The 26,392-nt window shown below is 44.5% G+C and overlaps 1 protein-coding gene across 4 annotated transcripts; it reads right to left on the reverse strand.

The window, feature by feature from the left end:
* Positions 1–388: 388 nt before the first annotated feature.
* On the reverse strand, positions 389–24,943 carry LOC138950284 (ras-related protein Rab-8A-like). 4 transcript variants are annotated; one of them, XR_011450590.1, is made up of 8 exons: positions 24,766–24,943; positions 22,287–22,347; positions 18,539–18,599; positions 17,422–17,499; positions 16,738–16,827; positions 7,745–7,861; positions 2,815–4,452; positions 389–2,581 (listed from the first exon to the last, which is right to left on the reverse strand). XR_011450590.1 is itself a non-coding variant. In XM_070322034.1 (7 exons), exons 1-7 carry the CDS (start codon positions 24,887–24,889, stop codon positions 4,354–4,356), a joined length of 630 nt encoding a protein of 209 aa, XP_070178135.1. In that variant the 5' UTR covers positions 24,890–24,943; the 3' UTR covers positions 389–4,353. The 4 variants fall into 4 exon arrangements, 1 of the variants encoding a protein (XP_070178135.1); XR_011450589.1 differs by having other exon boundaries at positions 389–2,756; XR_011450588.1 differs by having other exon boundaries at positions 2,655–4,452.
* Between the last annotated feature and the right edge of the window lie 1,449 nt (positions 24,944–26,392).

The following is a 26,392-nucleotide window of genomic DNA, read 5'->3' on the forward strand; positions in this document are numbered from 1 at the left end:
ATTGAGTATAACTGTTTTATCACCATTGTTTTATTGTTGTTCTTTGGCCATTTACGTTGAATGACTTGTTATACATTGACATTGATAGTTTTATTCTTCTTCTTCTTCGTCGTTCGCTAGATAGTTTTATTATAAGAACCTTTTTTTAATTCCTATTAACTCGATGTTCTTTAACTATGTTTGTAAATTGTTAGAGGATCTTTTAGTAGAAGTGTTTAACTGTCGAAGCTGCTTTTACCTAAGAGACCGACTGTATATTGTGCTGTTGTATTTGTCAGACTTGATTGTACCAAGTCCTTCACATGTTGTAATGCGCTTAGAGCCAAATATTTTTGTTTTTTGTAAGGGATAGGCGCAATATAAATACACTTTATTATTATTATTAGAAAAAGTGCAGCAAGGAACCACAGTTGCTTCCCCTGATGCAAGAACAAAAACTACACTGGAGTAACACATCTTTCAACACAAACATTGACCGCTGGATATTTCGCAGTACAAAAACCAACTGGATGATTTTTCTTGTCTCAATGTATACAACAACAAAAACGAATAGAAAAAAAGAAACAAAAGGCATGCAATAACATACAATGCACACACATTCTGCGTGTGGGTTTTGAGAGTCTCTGTTTTTTGTACAGACGCATTATATACAGTGGACCGTGCATCGGTCAGCGGTCGGAAAAGAGAGTCACGTTGTAACTAAGGGCAAGAGTCTGCTGGCCGGCCAAGCTTTCGCCTCGTAGTGTCTGCTACCTGGTGCACACAAGCCGTCCATCTTATCACTCTATATGGAAGCCGTCCATCTTATCACTCTATATCAGTATATGGAAGCCGTCAGTCTTATCACTTAGTAGAGAACCTAAGTCATGACACCGTAGACGTTAAGCTAGCCTGAAGCCACGTGTGGCATTGCGCAACAAGGACATAGTGGGCAAGGTCAGAGCCGCAAGGGAGGATGCGACAAGTGTGTGGACCCGAACCATGTCACGTACTTGTGAAAAGTACTGACGGCCGCATCAGACACGCTTACCACTGGCAGACCGTTAAACTTGCCTCGTTTTATGCCATGCAGCAACACCAGAAGGCCGTAACCTCTGACCCGGTTGTGCAACCCTACACCACCCGTACGGCTACTTTGACGGGCGCTGTGGCGGGGTGGTAAGACGCCGGCCTCTTAATCGGAAGGTTGAGGGTTCGAATCCCGGCCGCGGCCGCCTGGTGGGTTAAGTGTGGAGATTTTTCCGATCTCCCAGGTCAACTTATGTGCAGACCTGCTAGTGGCTTATCCCCCTTCGTGTGTACACGCAAGCACGAGACCAAGTGCGCCCGAAAAGATCCTGTAATCCATGTCAGAGTTCGATGGGTTATAGAAACACGAAAATACCCAGCATGCTTCCTCCGAAAGCGGCGTATGGCTGCCTTAATGGCGGGGTAAAAACGGTCATACATGTAAAATTCCACTCGTGCTAAAAGACGAGTGTACGTGGGAGTTTCAGCCCACGAACGCAGAAGAAGAAGAAGTACGGCTTCTATCGGCTCCTCTTCATGTACTCTTCACAAATACCTGTCATGTTTGTCTTGGCATTGACCGCACCGTCACCATGGTTACTGCTCTTAACTTCCTTGCCACAACCACTTTACCGCGTTGCATCGCGCCTTAACTTCCTTGCCAGAACGACTTTACTGTGTTGCATCACGCAGTGCCTCATGTGGCTGAAGGCGAAGTTAACGGCTACGTCTTGTTTTTCTATCACTCAGTAAAGTAGCCGTGCATCTAATCACTCAGTTCCTTTTGTTTCCGAGGTCAAGACTGGCAATGTAAACACGTTTTGCATGTGGACGACATGTATCCCTGCACAAAAGTTTTCATTGCACTTGGTTTAAACCAAATTTTATTCAGAATTTCTTCGCATGAACAGTTCAAAACACACAGCTAGGACACGCAAATGCTTATATCACGTGACCACTTGCACTTCAATACACTGACCACTCACTCATGAGCTTGCAAAAGCTGTCAGCTGGGTGGTGCACACGTGATAGCTTCCATCTTGTTAGCGGTGTTGGTTTCTACTTTTGGTTTTACCCTGGAAAGTCGGTATAGCGGTTGACTAATAATATTAATATAACTTAAAATGATTTACTTGTAAAACGACAAAATATGGCAGAAATTCTTCATGTTACGCTATGTTATCAACATAAACTTAACTGCTTGTCTCAGTAAAACCTAGCCTCCAGCTGGACATTGACCCCAACATGTTTGAGAGTATGTATTTTACGCAGCGTATTTACCATTTATACAACCTGGTGTTTATTATAAAAGCACGAAACATTTTTCAAAGTCACAGCCAAAAGCGCTTCATTTATGTGTGAAACAAAATCTCAAAAGTTAGCTATGATAGGTTGCATACATAAACCAATGAAAGATTTGCTGAGTAGGTTAGCTTATCACTCTCCACAGTAGCTGTTGGTCTCATCACTCACTCTCAATCTCAGTAGAAAGTTATTGGCTGTGCCCATTCCCTTGGCAACATGACAGTAAAAAGGAAGAAGAGAAAAGTGGTCAAGAAACAAAGCGAAAGACCTAGCAATGGTCTCAGTGCTAGGCTGGACAGGAACTGCATACCGTTACACACAGTGCCAAGACTACAACAGACCTAAGGTACCTACCTAGCAGTGGTCTCAGTGCTAGGGTGAACAGCTAGCAGGCTGGACAGGAACTGCATACCGTTACACACAGTGCCAAGACTACAACAGACCTAAGGTACCTACCTAGCAGTGGTCTCAGTGTTAGGGTGGACCAAGACTACAAAAGACCTAAGGTACCTACCTAGCAGTGGTCTCAGTGTTAGGGTGGACCAAGACTACAAAAGACGGCCAACAAAAATAAACCCTTGACTGATCCTCATGTTCTCAAAACTAATGACAAGATAGCATCAAGACACGGGTCCCTAACGGCAACATCACAATGTGTCATCGTGCTAGTCTGGGCTGTCTGACTGTGTGTTCACAATGTGTCATCGTGTCTGGACCTTGCACACCAAATGATCATTCTCTCACAAACAGACTAAGGACTGAAGTATGAACATTGAAATAAAGACTAACAAACAAGATGGGACCGCAGGAAACATTGAAATAAAACCCACTACAGATCATTGACGAGATCATGTTAGCACGTTGTTGTGTTGCTAGTGACCTTGTAGTCCTTGGGGAATGACCTTCAGCGAAGCGGGGCTGGCTTACTGTAGGGCAGCCACACCTCGCTCTTCATAATGCCAGACGGCTCCTTCGTAAGCACTAATTAAACAAAATGATTAGTTGATGAACTGCTCAACAGACGGAGCATGAAAGCCGCCCACGCTACGCTGCCCTGCTTGTTTGACCGGCTCCAGTGACCTCAACGTCTGCACAAACCCTGCCACACCACGCACAGACACTGACATAGGACGTTAGCCTTCACAGTCCAACACATCACACAAACTGAGTATCAATCTATGATGGCGAGATGAAGTCTCCACCAGCGGCCCACTTTGACCAAAATAAAAATACAGCAGAACGTTGGTAGTCCTCACCGCCGCGTGGTTACAGTTCCCTCCCTTAGAACGCGCACAGATCCAATGCCACCTCTGCCACACCGCACAGATCTAGTGCCACCTCTGCCACACCGCACAGATCCAGTGCCACCTCTGCCACACCGCACAGATCCAGTGCCACCTCTGCCACACCGCACAGCACACTTGACTTGTTGGGTACAGTGCTGTACAGTGACATCTCATCAAGTGCTATTGAATGTAACGTCTTCTGGCATCCGAGTTCACTTGTATAACTCTCAACTATAGCATCAGCATTCACTTGTATACATGTACAGCTCAGCATTGTAATCCATAGTAGCAGGAGCGTTCAGTTGTACAGCTCAGCGTTCAGTTGTACAGCTCAGCGTTCAGTTGTGCAGCTCAGCGTTCAGTTGTGCAGCTCAGCGTTCAGTTGTACAGCTCAGCGTTCAGTTGTGCAGCTCAGCGTTCAGTTGTACAGCTCAGCGTTCAGTTGTGCAGCTCAGCGTTCAGTTGTACAGCTCAGCGTTCAGTTGTGCAGCTCAGCGTTCAGATTTATAGCTCTGCACTGTACTCCATAGTAGCATCAGAGTTCAGTTGTACGGGGGCACCTCCGGATCGTTCCTTAGCGCTGGCGGAGAAATGAAATGGATACAGTGATGCATGATGGGACAGCCGTCACCCTGGTATTGCTTCCGTCTCTCACCGCTGCTAGGGTGACGGCGCCAGTCTATGAGAGTTGGGGGGGGGGGGGGGGGGGGGGGGGGAGAGAAGAGGGTGACTGGGGGTTAGAGGAGGTGGGGGATCAAAGGATGCTACACCGCCAGAATGACTTTTTAGACCCTCCGCTGTCTTTCTTCGTCAGCTGGTAGCCGCTCTGCTTTGCCGCGCTGCCCGGTGCGTCCTGAAACATACACGCACACGTCAAGCGCTCTATCATCATACACCGCTCTTGTCAGGCCCCACAAAATAATATGTTGGTTTAGGGTAACGTGACCAAATCAAATCGGGTCGTAGGTTGGACTTTTTTTGTCTTTTTTTTTCAAATGTCACGTGTGATGTGGAGTTCAAAGGAGGTCACTTCCCTTTGTCTCGGAATAGTTCGCAAAATGTGCCAAAAGTTTTTGGTTTTTTTAGAAATGAAAAAAAAAGGGTTAGGATCAGCAGGAAAAAATAGGATCAGTCAGGCTACCCTAACCCAACATGTTTGTTTGACCTCATTGTCTAAATGCAATTTTCTTTTACACACCTGGGAACTCCTGTTTTGCACTTGAAGTATTCTCAAACAAACTTGGTGTATTTTTAGAAAAATCACACAGCATTTAAACATCCATGATTCAAACATGCTGCACACGCGTCTCTTACACCATTTATTACATTTACCCATACAACATGCTTCTCTCAATGTTTACTGACAATAACTGTCATCATGTTTACTGACAATAACTGTCATCATGTTTACTGACAATAACTGTCATCATGTTTACTGACAATAACTGTCATCATGTTTACTGACAATAACTGTCATCATGTTTACTGACAATAACTGTCATCATGTTTACTGACAATAACTGTCATCATGTTTACTGACAATAACTGTCATCGTGTTTACTGACAATAACTGTCATCATGTTTACTGACAATAACTGTCATCATGTTTACTGACAATAACTGTCATCATGTTTACTGACAATAACTGTCATCATGTTTACTGACAATAACTGTCATCATGTTTACTGACAATAACTGTCATCATGTTTACTGACAATAACTGTCATCATGTTTACTGACAATAACTGTCATCATGTTTACTGACAATAACTGTCATCATGTTTACTGACAATAACTGTCATCATGTTTACTGACAATAACTGTCATCGTGTTTACTGACAATAACTGTCATCATGTGTACTGACAATAACTGTCATCATGTGTCAAAATACTGGATCAGTTTCGGGATGCGCTTCTGAAGACAAGTAGTCCAGGATTTTTTCTCGTCGTATTTTATTTCACGGGCAGTGGCTGTACTGATCGTATTCTAGACGATCATGCGTACACAATACGTTAACTAAATAAAGATATCATTCTGTCTGAATCTAAAACAAATAGTTTGATATTTCTTTCATTTCAACAAGCGTTGTTGACTATGAATGTAGATGTAAATGCTTGTATAACTGTGTTTTAATTTTAAATGTGTCAAGCGCAAAGAGCATAATTGTAAAGTTATGATGTTGCGTTATATAAATGCTCATTTATTATTATTATTATTTCGCCCATCTCAGTTTAACTAAAATAAAAGATATCATTCTGTCAGAATCTAAAACAAATAGTTTGATATTTCTTTCATTTCGTCCATCTCAGTTTAACTAAATATAGATATCATTCTGTCAGAATCTAAAACAAATAGTTTGATATTTCTTTCATTTTGCCCATCTCAGTTCAACAAAATGAAGATACCTTATCACGCAAGTTCGAGACAAAAGCCCCAAATGTTGCCACAGCAAACTGTACACAAAAGTTGTCTCCCTTGGTTCATGCGCAGCTTGGGTTTTGTCCACTAAAGGTCCATTGACTGACTCAGCCAAAAATTAATCAGTCATTTTGCAAACCAATCAGTCAAGAAAAAAAGCTTCCTTCCACCACGGGACTGCCGCAATTGTGCATTACGACAGTGAGGAGACACTTCTGAAAGTTGTTTACAATGTACAAACGAGAGGAAAATTCAATTCATTTCTTCATTTTCTTGTTAATTTTCCAATGGACTTACATGAAGAGAAATAAAAGGTCTGAGGACACAATAACCATATTCATTTCAATTAATTAAGGAAGGTAACAAAAAGAAAGAACAAGACAGCAGACAAAACTAAGACGAGCTGACTGACTGCTGACTGACTGCTGACTGACTGCTGACTGACTGCTGACTGACTGCTGACTGACTAAGACGAGCTGACTGACTGCTGACTGACTGCTGACTGACTGCTGACTGACTAAGACGAGCTGACTGACTGCTGACTGACTAAGACGAGCTGACTGACTGCTGACTGACTGCTGACTGACTAAGACGAGCTGACTGACTGCTGCATGTGATATCGGTCAGTTGACGGATTGTGACCCATGACCGTCTGTCTTGTCGAATTTAACATGGCAAAATACCGATGACCGACGCCAGAGCCAATCCCTGTGATGCTACCATGGTGATATGAGACCACCCGAGATATGCTGGCCCGTCACCCTGGCCTGTCACCCTGGCCCATCACCCGTCACCCTGGCCTGTCAGTATAGACTAACAATTATCTGTAATGTTTCTGAACTTTTCCAGATAAACAAAGCCGGAACAATCCAAATTGGCAGACCCAAACAGAAAACGTGCGGCGATTTGTAACCAACTAGGCTGCAGCCAGCGATAGCATTACAGATGACACCCTGCATGTTATTCTGCTTCTGCGTTCATGGGCTGAAACTCCCACGTTCACTCATGTTTTTGCATGAGTGGGTTTTTACGTGTATGGCCGTTTTTACCCCGCCATTCTGGCAACAATGAGAACGTGTCAGATCCGAAGACGAAAAAGTTCATGAATGCTGCTGCACATGCTTTTGCTTTGCTTTGTATGTATTATGTATGTTTGTCATTGTAAAGCGCTTTGAGAATGTAAAGCGCTCTATAAATCTCCCATATTATTAAGCAGTTGTTTTAATCAGTCTGGTTTTCTCTTGTTTTCATCTTATGAATATTCTAAATGTTAGACTAACTTATTGTCTTGTACAGAATAACAACTGTGTGAATGGTGCTATACTGAATGAAAGAGTGTGACATGAAGTTCTTGTACATCATTGTAAAGAGTGTGAATGACATTTTAGTTTAGATGTCAAGCGCTTAGAGCAAGCCTTTTTAACGAAAGTTTTTGATTTAGCGCTATATAAATGTTCTTATTATTATTATTATTATTATTAACATACGCCGATTTCGGGGAATTTGTGCATGTTATAAAAACAGCTTCATACATGCAATCAGAACATTTTACTTACACAATTTTTTTAATGTGGATTCTCCGCCACACACACCCACACACGCACTGACCATCTTTCTGTCAATCTTGGCTTTGATGTCGCGAGCGAGAGTGAAGAAAGCATCGTACATGTTGACTGACTGAGAGACAGAGAGAGAGACAGAGAGAGAGAGAGACAGACACACTGACCATCTTTCTGTCCATCTTGGCCTTGATGTCACGTGCGAGAGTGAAGAAAGCATCGTCTACGTTGACAGAGGCTTTGGCGCTCGTCTCCATGAACTTGATCCCATGCTCTATGGCCAACTGGGGGGAACACCACGTTCACAATTATCAACATCAATGATCAATCAATCATCATCAACATCAATAATCATTCATTATCAACATCAATAATCAATCATCATCAACATAAATAATCATCAACATCAATAATCATAAACATCACCAGCAGCAGCACTGCCATCGCCATCATCATCATCATCATCATCATCATCATCATCACAGTCAGCAATGTCGTATCATCTTCATCATCAATCATAAGTCAACATTATTAGATATTTGACGGCTTGTTGTCAAACCAGCTTTTTGTGTTGGCCCGAGGGGAAGCATATCGTCTGCTGTTCCTTCTTTACTGACAGAGGGGGAGCATATCGTCTGCTGTTCCTTCTTTACTGACAGAGGGGGAGCATATCGTCTGCTGTTCCTTCTTTACTGACAGAGGGGGAGCATATCGTCTGCTGTTTCTTCTTTACTGACAGAGGGGAAGCATATCGTCTGCTGTTCCTTCTTTACTGACAGAGGGGAAGCATATCGTCTGCTGTTCCTTCTTTACTGACAGAGGGGAAGCATATCGTCTGCTGTTCCTTCTTTACTGACAGAGGGGAAGCATATCGTCTGCTGTTTCTTCTTTACTGACAGAGGGGAAGCATATCGTCTGCTGTTCCTTCTTTATGGACAGAGGGGAAGCATATCGTCTGCTGTTCCTTCTTTATGGACAGAGGGGAAGCATATCGTCTGGTGTTCCTTCTTTATTGACAGAGGGGAAGCATATCGTCTGGTGTTCCTTCTTTATGGACAGAGGGGAAGCATATCTTCTGGTGTTCCTTCTTTATGGACAGAGGGGAAGCATATCGTCTGCTGTTCCTTCTTTACTGACAGAGGGGAAGCATATCGTCTGCTGTTCCTTCTTTACTGACAGAGGGGAAGCATATCGTCTGCTGTTCCTTCTTTATGGACAGAGGGGAAGCATATCGTCTGCTGTTCCTTCTTTACTGACAGAGGGGAAGCATATCGTCTGCTGTTTCTTCTTTATGGACAGAGGGGAAGCATATCGTCTGCTGTTCCTTCTTTATTGACAGAGGGGAAGCATATCGTCTGCGGTTTCTTCTTTACTGACAGCGGGGGAGCATATCGTCTGCTGTTTCTTCTTTATTGACAGAGGGGAGCATATCGTCTGCTGTTTCTTCTTTATTGACAGCGGGGGAGCATATCGTCTGCTGTTTCTTCTTTACTGACAGAGGGGAAGCATATCGTCTGCTGTTCCTTCTTTATTGACAGCGGGGGAGCATATCGTCTGCTGTTTCTTCTTTACTGACAGCGGGGGAGCATATCGTCTGCTGTTTCTTCTTTACTGACAGCGGGGAAGCATATCGTCTGCTGTTCCTTCTTTATTGACAGCGGGGGAGCATATCGTCTGCTGTTTCTTCTTTACTGACAGCGGGGGAGCATATCGTCTGCTGTTTCTTCTTTACTGACAGAGGGGGAGCATATCGTCTGCTGTTCCTTGGGAAGCATATCGTCTGCTGTTCCTTCTTTACTGACAGAGGGGAAGCATATCGTCTGCTGTTTCTTCTTTACTGACAGAGGGGAAGCATATCGTCTGCTGTTCCTTCTTTACTGACAGAGGGGAAGCATATCGTCTGCTGTTTCTTCTTTATGGACAGAGGGGAAGCATATCGTCTGCTGTTTCTTCTTTACTGACAGAGGGGAAGCATATCGTCTGCTGTTTCTTCTTTACTGACAGAGGGGAAGCATATCGTCTGCTGTTTCTTCTTTACTGACAGAGGGGAAGCATATCGTCTGCTGTTTCTTCTTTATGGACAGAGGGGAAGCATATCGTCTGCTGTTTCTTCTTTATGGACAGAGGGGAAGCATATCGTCTGCTGTTTCTTCTTTATGGACAGAGGGGGAGCATATCGTCTGCTGTTCCTTCTTTATGGACAGAGGGGGAGCATATCGTCTGCTGTTCCTTCTTTACTGACAGAGGGGGAGCATATCGTCTGCTGTTCCTTCTTTATGGACAGAGGGGGAGCATATCGTCTGCTGTTCCTTCTTTACTGACAGAGGGGGAGCATATCGTCTGCTGTTCCTTCTTTATTGACAGAGGGGGAGCATATCGTCTGCTGTTCCTTCTTTATGGACAGAGGGGGAGCATATCGTCTGCTGTTCCTTCTTTATTGACAGAGGGGGAGCATATCGTCTGCTGTTTCTTCTTTATGGACAGAGGGGAAGCATATCGTCTGCTGTTCCTTCTTTATGGACAGAGGGGAAGCATATCGTCTGCTGTTTCTTCTTTAGGGACAGAGGGGAAGCATATCGTCTGCTGTTTCTTCTTTATGGACAGAGGGGAAGCATATCGTCTGCTGTTTCTTCTTTATGGACAGAGGGGAAGCATATCGTCTGCTGTTTCTTCTTTATGGACAGAGGGGAAGCATATCGTCTGCTGTTCCTTCTTTATGGACAGAGGGGAAGCATATCGTCTGCTGTTTCTTCTTTATGGACAGAGGGGAAGCATATCGTCTGCTGTTCCTTCTTTATGGACAGAGGGGAAGCATATCGTCTGCTGTTTCTTCTTTATGGACAGAGGGGAAGCATATCGTCTGCTGTTTCTTCTTTATGGACAGAGGGGAAGCATATCGTCTGCTGTTTCTTCTTTATGGACAGAGGGGAAGCATATCGTCTGCTGTCCCTTCTTTACTGACAGAGGGGAAGCATATCGTCTGCTGTTTCTTCTTTATGGACAGAGGGGAAGCATATCGTCTGCTGTTTCTTCTTTATGGACAGAGGGGAAGCATATCGTCTGCTGTCCCTTCTTTACTGACAGAGGGGAAGCATATCGTCTGCTGTTTCTTCTTTATGGACAGAGGGGAAGCATATCGTCTGCTGTTTCTTCTTTATGGACAGAGGGGAAGCATATCGTCTGCTGTCCCTTCTTTACTGACAGAGGGGAAGCATATCGTCTGCTGTTTCTTCTTTATGGACAGAGGGGAAGCATATCGTCTGCTGTTCCTTCTTTATGGACAGAGGGGAAGCATATCGTCTGCTGTTCCTTCTTTATGGACAGAGGGGAAGCATATCGTCTGCGGTTCCTTCTTTACTGGCAGAGGGGAAGCATATCGTCTGCTGTTCCTTCTTTATGGACAGAGGGGAAGCATATCGTCTGCTGTTCCTTCTTTACTGACAGAGGGGAAGCATATCGTCTGCTGTTCCTTCTTTACTGACAGAGGGGAAGCATATCGTCTGCGGTTTCTTCTTTACTGACAGAGGGGGAGCATATCGTCTGCTGTTCCTTCTTTACTGACAGAGGGGGAGCATATCGTCTGCGGTTTCTTCTTTACTGACAGAGGGGGAGCATATCGTCTGCTGTTCCTTCTTTACTGACAGAGGGGGAGCATATCGTCTGCTGTTTCTTCTTTACTGACAGAGGGGAAGCATATCGTCTGCTGTTTCTTCTTTACTGACAGAGGGGAAGCATATCGTCTGCTGTTTCTTCTTTATGGACAGAGGGGGAGCATATCGTCTGCGGTTTCTTCTTTACTGACAGAGGGGAAGCATATCGTCTGCTGTTTCTTCTTTATTGACAGAGGGGAAGCATATCGTCTGGTGTTCCTTCTTTATGGACAGAGGGGAAGCATATCGTCTGGTGTTCCTTCTTTATGGACAGAGGGGAAGCATATCGTCTGGTGTTCCTTCTTTACTGACAGAGGGGAAGCATATCGTCTGCTGTTCCTTCTTTATGGACAGAGGGGGAGCATATCGTCTGCTGTTCCTTCTTTATTGACAGAGGGGAAGCATATCGTCTGCTGTTCCTTCTTTATTGACAGAGGGGAAGCATATCGTCTGGTGTCCCTTCTTTATTGACAGAGGGGAAGCATATCGTCTGGTGTTCCTTCTTTATGGACAGAGGGGAAGCATATCGTCTGCTGTTCCTTCTTTATTGACAGAGGGGAAGCATATCGTCTGCTGTTTCTTCTTTATGGACAGAGGGGAAGCATATCGTCTGCTGTTCCTTCTTTATTGACAGAGGGGAAGCATATCGTCTGCGGTTTCTTCTTTACTGACAGCGGGGGAGCATATCGTCTGCTGTTTCTTCTTTATTGACAGAGGGGAGCATATCGTCTGCTGTTTCTTCTTTATTGACAGCGGGGGAGCATATCGTCTGCTGTTTCTTCTTTACTGACAGAGGGGAAGCATATCGTCTGCTGTTCCTTCTTTATTGACAGCGGGGGAGCATATCGTCTGCTGTTTCTTCTTTACTGACAGCGGGGGAGCATATCGTCTGCTGTTTCTTCTTTACTGACAGCGGGGAAGCATATCGTCTGCTGTTCCTTCTTTATTGACAGCGGGGGAGCATATCGTCTGCTGTTTCTTCTTTACTGACAGCGGGGGAGCATATCGTCTGCTGTTTCTTCTTTACTGACAGAGGGGGAGCATATCGTCTGCTGTTCCTTGGGAAGCATATCGTCTGCTGTTCCTTCTTTACTGACAGAGGGGAAGCATATCGTCTGCTGTTTCTTCTTTACTGACAGAGGGGAAGCATATCGTCTGCGGTTCCTTCTTTACTGGCAGAGGGGAAGAATATCGTCTGCTGTTCCTTCTTTATGGACAGAGGGGAAGCATATCGTCTGCTGTTTCTTCTTTACTGACAGAGGGGAAGCATATCGTCTGCTGTTTCTTCTTTATGGACAGAGGGGAAGCATATCGTCTGCTGTTTCTTCTTTACTGACAGAGGGGAAGCATATCGTCTGCTGTTTCTTCTTTATGGACAGAGGGGAAGCATATCGTCTGCTGTTTCTTCTTTATGGACAGAGGGGAAGCATATCGTCTGCTGTTTCTTCTTTATGGACAGAGGGGGAGCATATCGTCTGCTGTTCCTTCTTTATGGACAGAGGGGGAGCATATCGTCTGCTGTTCCTTCTTTACTGACAGAGGGGGAGCATATCGTCTGCTGTTCCTTCTTTATGGACAGAGGGGGAGCATATCGTCTGCTGTTCCTTCTTTACTGGCAGAGGGGAAGCATATCGTCTGCTGTTCCTTCTTTACTGACAGAGGGGAAGCATATCGTCTGCTGTTCCTTCTTTATGGACAGAGGGGGAGCATATCGTCTGCTGTTCCTTCTTTATGGACAGAGGGGGAGCATATCGTCTGCTGTTTCTTCTTTATGGACAGAGGGGAAGCATATCGTCTGCTGTTCCTTCTTTATGGACAGAGGGGAAGCATATCGTCTGCTGTTTCTTCTTTAGGGACAGAGGGGAAGCATATCGTCTGCTGTTTCTTCTTTATGGACAGAGGGGAAGCATATCGTCTGCTGTTTCTTCTTTATGGACAGAGGGGAAGCATATCGTCTGCTGTTTCTTCTTTATGGACAGAGGGGAAGCATATCGTCTGCTGTTCCTTCTTTATGGACAGAGGGGAAGCATATCGTCTGCTGTTTCTTCTTTATGGACAGAGGGGAAGCATATCGTCTGCTGTTCCTTCTTTATGGACAGAGGGGAAGCATATCGTCTGCTGTTTCTTCTTTATGGACAGAGGGGAAGCATATCGTCTGCTGTTTCTTCTTTATGGACAGAGGGGAAGCATATCGTCTGCTGTTTCTTCTTTATGGACAGAGGGGAAGCATATCGTCTGCTGTCCCTTCTTTACTGACAGAGGGGAAGCATATCGTCTGCTGTTTCTTCTTTATGGACAGAGGGGAAGCATATCGTCTGCTGTTTCTTCTTTATGGACAGAGGGGAAGCATATCGTCTGCTGTCCCTTCTTTACTGACAGAGGGGAAGCATATCGTCTGCTGTTTCTTCTTTATGGACAGAGGGGAAGCATATCGTCTGCTGTTTCTTCTTTATGGACAGAGGGGAAGCATATCGTCTGCTGTCCCTTCTTTACTGACAGAGGGGAAGCATATCGTCTGCTGTTTCTTCTTTATGGACAGAGGGGAAGCATATCGTCTGGTGTTCCTTCTTTATGGACAGAGGGGAAGCATATCGTCTGCTGTTCCTTCTTTATGGACAGAGGGGAAGCATATCGTCTGGTGTTCCTTCTTTACTGACAGAGGGGGAGCATATCGTCTGCTGTTCCTTCTTTATGGACAGAGGGGAAGCATATCGTCTGCTGTTCCTTCTTTATGGACAGAGGGGAAGCATATCGTCTGGTGTTCCTTCTTTATGGACAGAGGGGAAGCATATCGTCTGGTGTTCCTTCTTTATGGACAGAGGGGAAGCATATCGTCTGCTGTTCCTTCTTTATGGACAGAGGGGAAGCATATCGTCTGCTGTTCCTTCTTTATGGACAGAGGGGAAGCATATCGTCTGGTGTTCCTTCTTTACTGACAGAGGGTAAGCATATCGTCTGCTGTTCCTTCTTTATGGACAGAGGGGGAGCATATCGTCTGCTGTTCCTTCTTTATGGACAGAGGGGAAGCATATCGTCTGCTGTTCCTTCTTTATGGACAGAGGGGAAGCATATCGTCTGGTGTTCCTTCTTTACTGACAGAGGGGGAGCATATCGTCTGCTGTTCCTTCTTTATGGACAGAGGGGAAGCATATCGTCTGGTGTTCCTTCTTTATGGACAGAGGGGAAGCATATCGTCTGGTGTTCCTTCTTTATGGACAGAGGGGAAGCATATCGTCTGCTGTTCCTTCTTTATGGACAGAGGGGAAGCATATCGTCTGGTGTTCCTTCTTTATGGACAGAGGGGAAGCATATCGTCTGGTGTTCCTTCTTTATGGACAGAGGGGAAGCATATCGTCTGCTGTTCCTTCTTTATGGACAGAGGGGAAGCATATCGTCTGGTGTTCCTTCTTTATGGACAGAGGGGAAGCATATCGTCTGGTGTTCCTTCTTTATGGACAGAGGGGAAGCATATCGTCTGCTGTTCCTTCTTTATGGACAGAGGGGAAGCATATCGTCTGGTGTTCCTTCTTTACTGACAGAGGGGGAGCATATCGTCTGCTGTTCCTTCTTTATGGACAGAGGGGAAGCATATCGTCTGGTGTTCCTTCTTTATGGACAGAGGGGAAGCATATCGTCTGGTGTTCCTTCTTTACTGACAGAGGGTAAGCATATCGTCTGCTGTTCCTTCTTTATGGACAGAGGGGGAGCATATCGTCTGCTGTTCCTTCTTTATGGACAGAGGGGAAGCATATCGTCTGGTGTTCCTTCTTTATGGACAGAGGGGAAGCATATCGTCTGCTGTTCCTTCTTTATGGACAGAGGGGAAGCATATCGTCTGCTGTTCCTTCTTTATGGACAGAGGGGAAGCATATCGTCTGGTGTTCCTTCTTTATGGACAGAGGGGAAGCATATCGTCTGCTGTTCCTTCTTTATGGACAGAGGGGAAGCATATCGTCTGGTGTTCCTTCTTTATGGACAGAGGGGAAGCATATCGTCTGCTGTTCCTTCTTTATGGACAGAGGGGAAGCATATCGTCTGCTGTCCCTTCTTTACTGACAGAGGGGAAGCATATCGTCTGCTGTCCCTTCTTTACTGACAGAGGGGAAGCATATCGTCTGCTGTCCCTTCTTTATGGACAGAGGGGAAGCATATCGTCTGGTGTTCCTTCTTTACTGACAGAGGGGAAGCATATCGTCTGCTGTTCCTTCTTTACTGACAGAGGGGAAGCATATCGTCTGCTGTTCCTTCTTTACTGACAGAGGGGAAGCATATCGTCTGCTGTTCCTTCTTTACTGACAGAGGGGAAGCATATCGTCTGCTGTTCCTTCTTTATGGACAGAGGGGGAGCATATCGTCTGCTGTTTCTTTATGGACAGAGGCCCGAGAACTGCTGTATCTGCGGTGTGGGCCAGGTGCTTGCTACCGCCAGTCGGTGCAATCTGGGCCTTAGGTGCACGACAAAGTTACCACCCAAACGGGAGCCAACCTCCGTGTTTGATTGGTTGAAACTGAGATGTGTTGTGATTTCAACGAATCAGACCCCGCGGTGTGGGTGGCACTAACTTTCGGTTCCTGCAGCTCGGCCCAGAGCACCAACAATGTTGCATTGGGGAAGTGAATGGAATTGGAATCATAGCAATCGGGTAAGGGCCGGCCGTAGTCTGGCTGTGTATACAAAATAGCATGACTCTGATGGGATTTGAACCGGCGACCTCCTGGCCCGCGGTCCAATGTGCTATCCACTGCCTCACAAGGGCTGTTGGATCTTATTGGACCTTATTCTTTTGGCATTGGAATTGTGCAGCACTGGGAGCATATCCCTGCAACTGGTACCCAGACTACCCAGACTATTGTAATTTGTACATAAGTCATTTATTTCAGCATCACTATTATTGCAGTCCTCATTATCATAATGGGGCTTGTGCTCCAGAAAATTCATTTACTATTATTGCAGTCATCATTATTATCATCATCACTGTCATTGTTATTATGACCCTTACCTGTTCTCGTTATTATGACGTTACCTGTCATCGTTATTATGACGTTACCTGTTCTCGTTATTATGACGTTACCTGTCATCGTTATTATGACGTTACCTGTCATCGTTATTATGACGTTACCTGTCATCGTTATTATGACGTTACCTGTCATCGTTATTATGACCGTTACCTGTTCTCGTTATTATGACGTTACCTGTCATCGTTATTATGACGTTACCTGTCATCGTTATTATGACGTTACCTGTCATCGTTATTATGACCGTTACCTGTCATCGTTATTATGACGTTACCTGTCATCGTTATTATGACCGTTACCTGTCATCGTTATTATGACGTTACCTGTCATCGTTATTATGACCGTTACCTGTCATCGTTATTATGACCGTTACCTGTCATCGTTATTATGACCGTTACCTGTTCTCGTTATTATGACCGTTACCTGTCATTGTTATTATGACCGTTACCTGTTCTCGTTATTATGTTACCTGTCATCGTTATTATGACCGTTACCTGTTCTCCACGCTCCTTAGACACCTGGCGCCGGTCGTTCATGTCGCACTTGTTGCCCAGCACCATCTTCTCCACGTCCTTGGATGCGTGCTGTCATGACAACCAGTGACGTCATCAGTTAGCACACAATTACACAAACACGCACAGTCAACACACACACAGTCAACACACACACACAGTCAACACACACACAGTCAACACACACACACAGTCAACACACACACACAGTCAACACACACACAGTCAACACACACACAGTCAACACACACATAGTCAACACACACACAGTCAACACACACACACAGTCAACACACACACAGTCAACACACACACAGTCAACAAACGAGCTCACACGTAACCAGACAATTCTGGAACGCTGAAGAAGAAGAAGAAAAACAGGAGGTAACCATTGAAGAGAAGCAATCAACAGAAAGTGTGGCCAAACCGTCTCCATCAAACCGTCTCCATCAAACCGTCTCCATCAAACCGTCTCCATCAAACCGTCTCCATCAAACCGTCTCCATCAAACCGTCTCCATCAAACCGTCTCCATGGGGGAAGCCATAAATCCCGGTAATCATGAAATGCAGGAAGTCTAAAAAAATCAAATGAAATTGGGATGGTATTGGGAAGGGGGAAGGGGGGTGGAGTCCCCATTAAAAACAGTGTCAGAAGGAGAACGTACCTCTTCGATGTTCCTGATCCAGTTGCGGATGTTGTCGAACGACTTCTCGTTTGTGATGTCGTACACCAACATGATGCCCTGGCAACACAACAACTACCGTACAATACAAGTTACAACACAATAAGAAAAGATACTTATATAATATATTCCACTGAGGTTAACATCATTGAATTTGGGAAATTCAGCTGCCACAGAAGAGTGTTATGTGTTACCTTTTTTAAATTTGTGTCCGGTGTGCGTGTACAGTGACTAGTACTGTACAGTGTACGGTGGACCTCCACACATCTCACACAACCAGGTCTTAAAAGGGAGGGAGTCTTAAAATGGGGGTGGGGGTGGCGGGCTTAAAAGGAGGATTCCACTGTATCGATGTTTCGAAGCCCTGAGACTTGCTGTGAACTTGGGATCTTTATCGTGCGCATGCGTGCACACTAGTCTGTTCAGACACCGAGGAGAGTCTGCACAAAGTCGACTCTGAGAAACAAGTGCGAACAATAAAATGCTGGAAGAGCATTCAAAATACGAACCTCGTTCTTGTTTCCCTACAACATGGTGGCGATTTTGTAGACGACATAAATTCCTGCTTTGTAAAGTGTTACAATGGCTTTGAAACTCAATAGTCACACCGAAAGTTGTTTTACATTTGACCAGAATTTTCCCTGGCAAGACAGTTGTTACTCGCTCGGCGCAGGTTTTACTCAGCCCTGGCGACTGGACGGGCGATTTGGCCATCCCTGAGGGAGTGTGGTATCTTTAACTGTTAACAGCGATTTGGCCATCCCTGAGGGAGTGTGGTATCTTTAACTGTTAACAGCGATTTGGCCATCCCTGAGGGAGTGTGGTATCTTTAACTGTTAACAGCGATTTGGCTATCCCTGAGGGAGTGTGGTATCTTTAACTGTTAACAGCGATTTGGCCATCCCTGAGGGAGTGTGGTATCTTTAACTGTTAACAGCGATTTGACCATCCCTGAGGGAGTGTGGTATCTTTAACTGTTAACAGCAGCACAAACAATAACATGACATGTTGTTGATGACTTCGTGTCGGAGAAGTATGGTATCTTTACATATCACCTGTTTATTGTTAGAGTACGAAGACAGACAAGAGTACTACGTACCATAGCACCTCTGTAGTACGCTGTGGTGATGGTGCGGAACCTCTCCTGCCCTGCTGTGTCCCTGCAACATGGAGAACACATTAACATTATAAAAACAGTTAACACATTAACATTGTAATAACAGTTAACATAATAATAACACACACAGTGAGTGACAGCAGCAAACAGAAGCATCAATAGGACTCATTGCCTGTATGACACTGAGCTACACTTGGCACAGCTACAATAGGACTCATTGCCTGTATGACACTGAGCTACACTTGGCACAGCTACAATAGGACTCATTGCCTGTATGACACTGAGCTACACTTGGCAGAGCTACAATAGGACTCATTGCCTGTATGACACTGAGCTACACTTGGCACAGCTACAATAGGACTCATTGCCTGTATGACACTGAGCTACACTTGGCACAGCTACAATAGGACTCATTGCCTGTATGACACTGAGCTACACTTGGCACAGCTACAATAGGACTCATTGCCTGTATGACACTGAGCTACACTTGGCACAGCTACAATAGGACTCATTGCCTGTATGACACTGAGCTACACTTGGCACAGCTACAATAGGACTCATTGCCCGTATGACACTGAGCTACACTTGGCACAGCTACAATAGGACTCATTGCCTGTATGACACTGAGCTACACTTGGCACAGCTACAATAGGACTCATTGCCTGTATGACACTGAGCTACACTTGGCACAGCTACAATAGGACTCATTGCCTGTATGACACTGAGCTACACTTGGCACAGCTACAATAGGACTCATTGCCTGTATGACACTGAGCTACACTTGGCACAGCTACAATAGGACTCATTGCCTGTATGACACTGAGCTACACTTGGCAGAGCTACAATAGGACTCATTGCCTGTATGACACTGAGCTACACTTGGCACAGCTACAATAGGACTCATTGCCTGTATGACACTGAGCTACACTTGGCACAGCTACAATAGGACTCATTGCCTGTATGACACTGAGCTACACTTGGCACAGCTACAATAGGACTCATTGCCTGTATGACACTGAGCTACACTTGGCACAGCTACAATAGGACTCATTGCCTGTATGACACTGAGCTACACTTGGCACAGCTACAATAGGACTCATTGCCTGTATGACACTGAGCTACACTTGGCACAGCTACAATAGGACTCATTGCCTGTATGACACTGAGCTACACTTGGCACAGCAACAATAGGACTCATTGCCTGTATGACACTGAGCTACACTTGGCACAGCTACAATAGGACTCATTGCCTGTGTGACACTGAGCTACACTTGGCAGAGCTACAATAGGACTCATTGCCTGTATGACACTGAGCTACACTTGGCACAGCTACAATAGGACTCATTGCCTGTATGACACTGAGCTACACTTGGCACAGCTACAATAGGACTCATTGCCTGTATGACACTGAGCTACACTTGGCAGAGTGCTGCCTTCAACCTGTCATGAGTGATGATGCCATTCAGTGTTGTATTACTGTGTTGAACCTTGTGACGTTGTGTACAGTGTATAGGAGAAGGGGAAACTGCGTTGACTCTGTCACTGCTCACGTCACTATCGCCAGGCTAGTTTATCTTGAACAGCACTACGCAGCAAACTTTTTCCACAGCTTAACAAACCCAGAGAGATACCGATGGATATGTGGAGATTGTTTCACAGTGACATCCCAGAGGTGTGTGAACAGGGAGAAGATAACACCCAGGGCCTCACATCCATGAGAGGTAGCATAGGACAAATGTCCTGGCCAATGTAAAAGTGACAGGACATTTGTCCTGAACAAAAACAAATCAATAGGACATTTTTTTCCCGTAACAAAACGTAAATATAATTAAACTTGACTAGTTTCTTGGCACGAGGGTAAAAGAACAAAAATACTTTTTTTGGCAAAAAGTGAGCTTATCAGCTTTGACTGCCACAGCTGCCCCCTTTCTTGTTTTGTCAGCTGTCGGGTTTCAACTATCTCCTTGTCTCTCCGGAGAGATGGCACTTGCACACTAACAGCATGGTCTTTGGTTTCTTGATGATCGGTAACTGGGCCGATTTGCGAAAGTTCGAACAGCCAACGGTAAAAGTGTTGGACTTCCCTGTGTGCTGACATGAGGTGCAAAACATAAGTTTCCTCTCTGGGTCATGCGACACCCACGGGAATGATGTCGCCCAGCTTGAGACGAAGTTACACGTGGGGGTGAGGGAGGGGGTAGTGTCTTTCTTCGGCTTCGATGTTTGACCATCGCGATCGACATTCTCACCTGGGCGATCGGGCTCTAACTGCTCTGGGGCTGGAGGAAGCTCAGTTTCCGTGCTACTGACAGATGATGAGGGAAGGGACTTGAAGTGTAATTTCTTCTGTCCCTTTTCTGGGATCAGATTTCGTTTAGACGGCATGTTTGTTATTTTCGGAAAAAGCGCGAAGGGAGGCAACTCTCAACTGGCTTCGAGCATTCTGAGTTGCGAGCCTTGGAAACTCTTTGGTACTAGAGACACAAAGTGTCTAATTTTGTCTGCTACACATCGCTTCGCAATACATCGATAAAATAGCATTCAAACTACTGTAAATTGAGAAGTACTGACGATGTCCGGATCAAATGATAGAATAATCGGACATTGACCATTGCAGGGTTCCTGCAGGGCAGAGCTGATACAATTCAATGAGTTTTCAAGGACATTTCCAGGACCAAAAAATGCTTTTCAAGGACATGATTTTCCCCAAATTAATGCAAAGCACCAAGCTTACCTTCAGTTTTTCAAGTCTGCAAACTATTAGTCATTCCGTAGTTGTTTCCCTTACCAACTTCCGGGAAGGGAAGCAACCACGGGTGACTAGTAATAGTTAGTTCGTCTGCTTTTGTTTTCACTCGATCTTTTATTCTCCCAAAATGTGTGTACTGTATTTGAGAGAAAAAAAGGGGGTTGCATTTTTTTTTAAATAAGACAAGCTGCTGACAAAATGTATGGGCAACAATTTGGAACAAGAGGCGAAGCCATCAAGGCTCACGTAAGAAATCGACAAACAGTAACACAAACTCAATCACTCCGTCACACATACACACACACACACACACACACACACACACACACACACACACACACACACACACACACACACACACACACACACAAAGAAAGAGCATAGGTGAAACTGTGCAAGAAAGCGAGACACTAGATCTAGATCTGTCTGTCTGCATGTAGCCTACTTACAGGGACACGACTGCCAACTAGTCAGTCTCGGCCCGCTCAAAATAATAATGACCGAGACTTTCAGTACTTCCTTCGCGTGACGTCTAACCCTCTTACGTCATAATGTGACGTCAATGTAATGTGACGTCTTCAAATGTTAGAGTTTCTACCACAGACATACACACGCACGCACGCACGCACATACGCACATACGCACATACGCACGCACGCACAGACAGACAAAGTTACAATCGCATAGGCTACACTTACGTGAGCCAAAAATCAAGTACTTTTCAATGACTATTTAACAAAACTCTATTTTCAAGCACTTTTCAAGGCCTGGAAAAGGTTTTCCAATTTTCAAGGAGTTTTCCAGGGTTCAAGGACTCTGTACGAACCCTGCCACTGTGTGACAAAAACAATAGGACATTTGTCCTCCTGCATGAAAAATGTATAGGACATTTGAAAAAAATATCCTCATATGTCCGATGTGGATGTGAGGCCCTGAACACCCCAGAGGTGTGTGAAGAGAGAGAAGAAGAGCACGACTCACCATATCTGAAGCTTGATCTTCTTCCCATCCAGTTCGATGGTTCGGATTTTGAAGTCAATACCTGCACAACACAAGTTGAAATGTTAATCCCGGTTATAACTTATAAGTTAAGTATTAACTATCGTACAGTGGAAAATCAGTGATGGTGCTAGTATTTTTTCAAACCAGTACGCAAACTTTTACAATGCAAACCGTCCAGAAAACCCCCGGAAGACTGGTCATTGGAACCAGACACTGAGTCACAGTCCAACTCAAGAGAACTGCTTTTGTTGTTTTACCAGCGAAAACAACCGGTAGGTCCAGACCTGCCTACCCCAAAAATTATAAGGAGTAATGAGCCCAGCCAAAAAGAGTAATCTGGTGGTAGAAAGAGTAGTTTTTCGTTGTGAAAAGTAACGGCCATCGGTGGGTGTGACTGAACAATGAAAGGAGAACCCAAATAAAGAATATGACACTACCTTGCCTGTAGACATCCTCATTTTTCTCCCAACGAAGAATTAGTTGTTCATAAAGTCTTGCAGGACACAAACATTCTTCTGCACACTTTCTGTTCATATTCAGTTGCTTCGCAAAAATAAAATGTCATTGATTTTCTCAAATTGTGAAGTCAATCAAAACGACCCTAGAACACAGCACTGGGAAACTACACTGATTGAAAAGATCTAGGATGACGAAAGCAAAATATGTCATGTGGTCACACGAAGATGACCCACAGTGGTTCCTGCAACGTAAAAGATCCAGATCCAGATCTCAAGAAATCAGCCTCGCACATAACCAGCGCTCCACCATTAGTGTAATCAAGAGTTTGCTGAATGAGCATAGAGTTTATTTGGAGGTGGAGGGCTTTTTTCAAAGACTTGTAATACTAATAGCATGACTTAAATGTGCCAAGTTGTGCTTGGCTGTACTGCCTGGTGCCGAAGGTTCCTGATCTTGATTTCAGGAGGAGCAGACTCTCCAATGTCTCATCTGACAAAGCTCGCAAAGCTCGGCAAGAGCAAAAATACGGATCGGATTTGTATCGGGACGAAATGCAAAAAATCGTACTTTCGGTTTCTTAAAAATCGTATTTCCATCGCGGAAAGCGTAGTGGCGTAGTTTGGAATAAAAATCGTAGTAAATTACGCCCAAATCGTAAGGGTAGGCAGGTCTGTAGGTCATACCGGCAGCCAAGTTTGATCCGGTATTTTCTTATTTCAACCGGTAAAATACCGGTTAACGCCAATACTGTAAAATTAAACACGTCCTTCCTTTTCATGTGATATGAGTCAGTCATGGCAGTCTGTACTGACCAGTGCTGAGCACATTTTTACTCTGAGCACATTTTGAATCATTTGTATGAAACACTGTGATGTAGTATACAGTTGTACCAGAACCTTAAATCTATAGAGCGCTGTAGGCATGAATCGCGAACAGCGGTAGCTCTACTAGCTTGCCTACCAATCCACCCGTTTCATTTTCATAGACTGTACACTATCCACTTAGTCTTTCACTCTGGCATCCTTTGGTGCACCAACCAGTGAGGATAATAGACCTTTTCGGTATACACGTATCTGAGCAGCTCTCGCGAGACACGTTCTTTGTTATGCTTTGAACGTCGTGAGAACTTCGAACCTCTGCTTTTGCAGATAGCGCGAGATCGCTGTACCACATGCTTTGCTATGCTCTGAAGTTTGCAAGAGCTTACGAGAGCTTGGAATACCGAAAGGGTCTATTGCCCTTTGGCTTTATAGGGATTCCCTCAGTACGAAGAAGAAGATGAACTTATTTCAACATGTATTGTAAAGGGGTTCCCTCAATACAAAGAAGAAGATGCACTATTTCAACATGCATTATAATTTGTATAGGGATTCCCTCAATACAAAGAAGAAGATGAACTATTTCAACATGTATTGTATAGAGATTCTCTCTCAATACAAAGAAGAAGATGAACTTATTTCAACACGTATTGCATAGGGATTCCCTCAATACGAAGAACTTACAATAAGTTATTACAACATTTTTCACTGAAGCTGATCGAAAATATGTATAAGTATAACCAGACCATGAGCCTCGCCCTACACACCAGCTGGTCTGTCAAGCAGTTATCAAAACATGGTTTGAGTGTGTGCAAACGACACTGTAAGTGCCACGACCACGTAGAGTAGGAAGTTGTGTGTGACGGTGGAATCCTTACACACCGTGTTACTGTTAACGCGTAACAGACATTCCGATGCAACTCTCGCACTATAACACATCACAGGGTTCACAGCTGGCCCCCGCACAGTTAAATAATAAAGGAACAGGGCAATGCATGCAACATGACATAGACGCAATAGGCGTGTAATAATACTAAAATGCCTTCCAACTTGTCGTCACATGGGGTCGGTCGATTTGTGGAATCTTCGCATCCCAGTCACCGAAAAATGCCACTTGGCAGACTACTTGTTGATCCAGACTTTGTACTTCACGATCCAGGCTTCCTACGTGATCAACTCACCTATCGTGGATATAAACGTCGAATTGAATGCGTCTTCTGAAAATCTGAAGAGTAAACATGTTTTTCCGACGCCAGAATCACCAATTAGCAGAAGTTTGAAAAGGTAGTCGTATGTCTTAGCCATTTTGGCCAACTAGCGGAAACACCCTCATTTACATAAATGCTGATGACGTCTGTAAAAGGGTCACTTCCGTTTGAAGAGGTCATATTCTCATGAGTCACCGTCACGCTAACTGGACAAAGTTTGTTTTACCGTTTTGTCGTGTTTAAACTTCCTGCTTACATCTAACAGTGAGCACATTAGGCGATGCACTGAGCAACTACCCAGTTTTCCCCAACCCAACGGCAAGCGAAGCTCAGAGTCAAGCTTTTCGCGTTGGGTCTCATGTGGTAGCAGACGACGTTTGTGAAGTCAAGGCAGATAACTGATACGTCACGCACCTGACAGTGCAAACCAGAACTTGTCACATACATGATGACGCAAAGACCGCCACATGTACACTGCCCTCGCTTGCTTGTTACATCGTTGACTAATTTACTTTCCATTCACCGGTCTGCCCCACTGTTACCAGCAATAGCAAGTTAGTAATTGTATAGGGAATGGGCTACGACTATGAGTTTTGAAATAAGTCCATCACCTAACAAGTCTGATAAATTATAATCATTGGCACTGGCAGTCTTGTTTTGTGTCATGGATAGTGTGACATGCCAGCGCAGTACTGTCTGATTAAACTCAACAAACTGGTCTGAACAATACTGTTTTGTCGATGGAGGATATATCGATATGATGAGAGCTTCAGACGGAAATTGTTTCGTTGTCACTGTTTTGTGATAAAGGTTATGTGTGTGAATATTCGATATTTCCTTTTTTTTCAAACCCACATTTACACACAGGTGAGCACGCGTGAAAGCATGCACGTGACGCAGATCACTTTGTATTCCTCCACAGCATGTTGACAACCACTCGGGAACTTATCATACATTGGGGTAAGAAGATGAGGGTGCATGGCAGTTGTCTCCCTGTAAGGTTAATATAAGCTTACTTGATGAGGAAGAAAAGGTCTTGCTTGAGTGCCTGTGGTTTTGGTCTATTTAATCTATGGGTGGTTTGATTACGAATTAAGACAGCTGTACGTAGTTCTTACCACTCGAGACAACTACACCATTCTCAAGCGTGCATGCCGTAAAGGTTTGTATTGATGCGTCTTGCCAAGTCAGCAATCCTTAGTCTCAATCATTGAATGAAAACTTAGATGCGACTAGGTGTTACTTTCAGTTTCAAAACTTTGTGTAGAGGTCGGATTCCGGTAAACCAAGAAGGCACAAACTGCACTGTGCTAAATCCGACTGTATGTAAACTTTAGCGTGTTAAATTCATAGTTCATAATTCAGAGGCATTTAAGTCTCCAAATTTGTAGAACCTGCACTTGTAGATCATAAGTCATTTAAGATCCCTTTGAAATTTCGGAATGAACTTCGATGAACTGCACGAATGCATTTCGTTTACATGGGTCAAAGAAGGAATTATCCGTATGAGCGGACAAGGGAGACAACTCTTTCATGTAAATGATGTCCCATGGTTGACAACGTGCGCCGTTTTCCGTGCATTTTTGTCGATTGAACAACC

This window comes from Littorina saxatilis, linkage group LG16 (genome assembly GCF_037325665.1).
Source record: "Littorina saxatilis isolate snail1 linkage group LG16, US_GU_Lsax_2.0, whole genome shotgun sequence".
Classification (NCBI taxonomy): Eukaryota; Metazoa; Mollusca; class Gastropoda; order Littorinimorpha; family Littorinidae; genus Littorina; species Littorina saxatilis.

Excerpts from the sequence above, each read along its gene's own strand:
- LOC138950284 (XM_070322034.1), bottom strand. The coding sequence starts at position 24,889 with ATGGCTAAGACATACGACTACCTTTTCAAACTTCTGCTAATTGGTGAT. Across the intron at positions 17,500-18,538 it reads CGTACTACAGAGGTGCTATG|GGCATCATGTTGGTGTACGA; the intron begins GTACGTAGTACT and ends TTGTGTTGCCAG. Across the intron at positions 7,862-16,737 it reads CTAAGGAGCGTGGAGAACAG|TTGGCCATAGAGCATGGGAT; the intron begins GTAACGGTCATA and ends TGTTCCCCCCAG.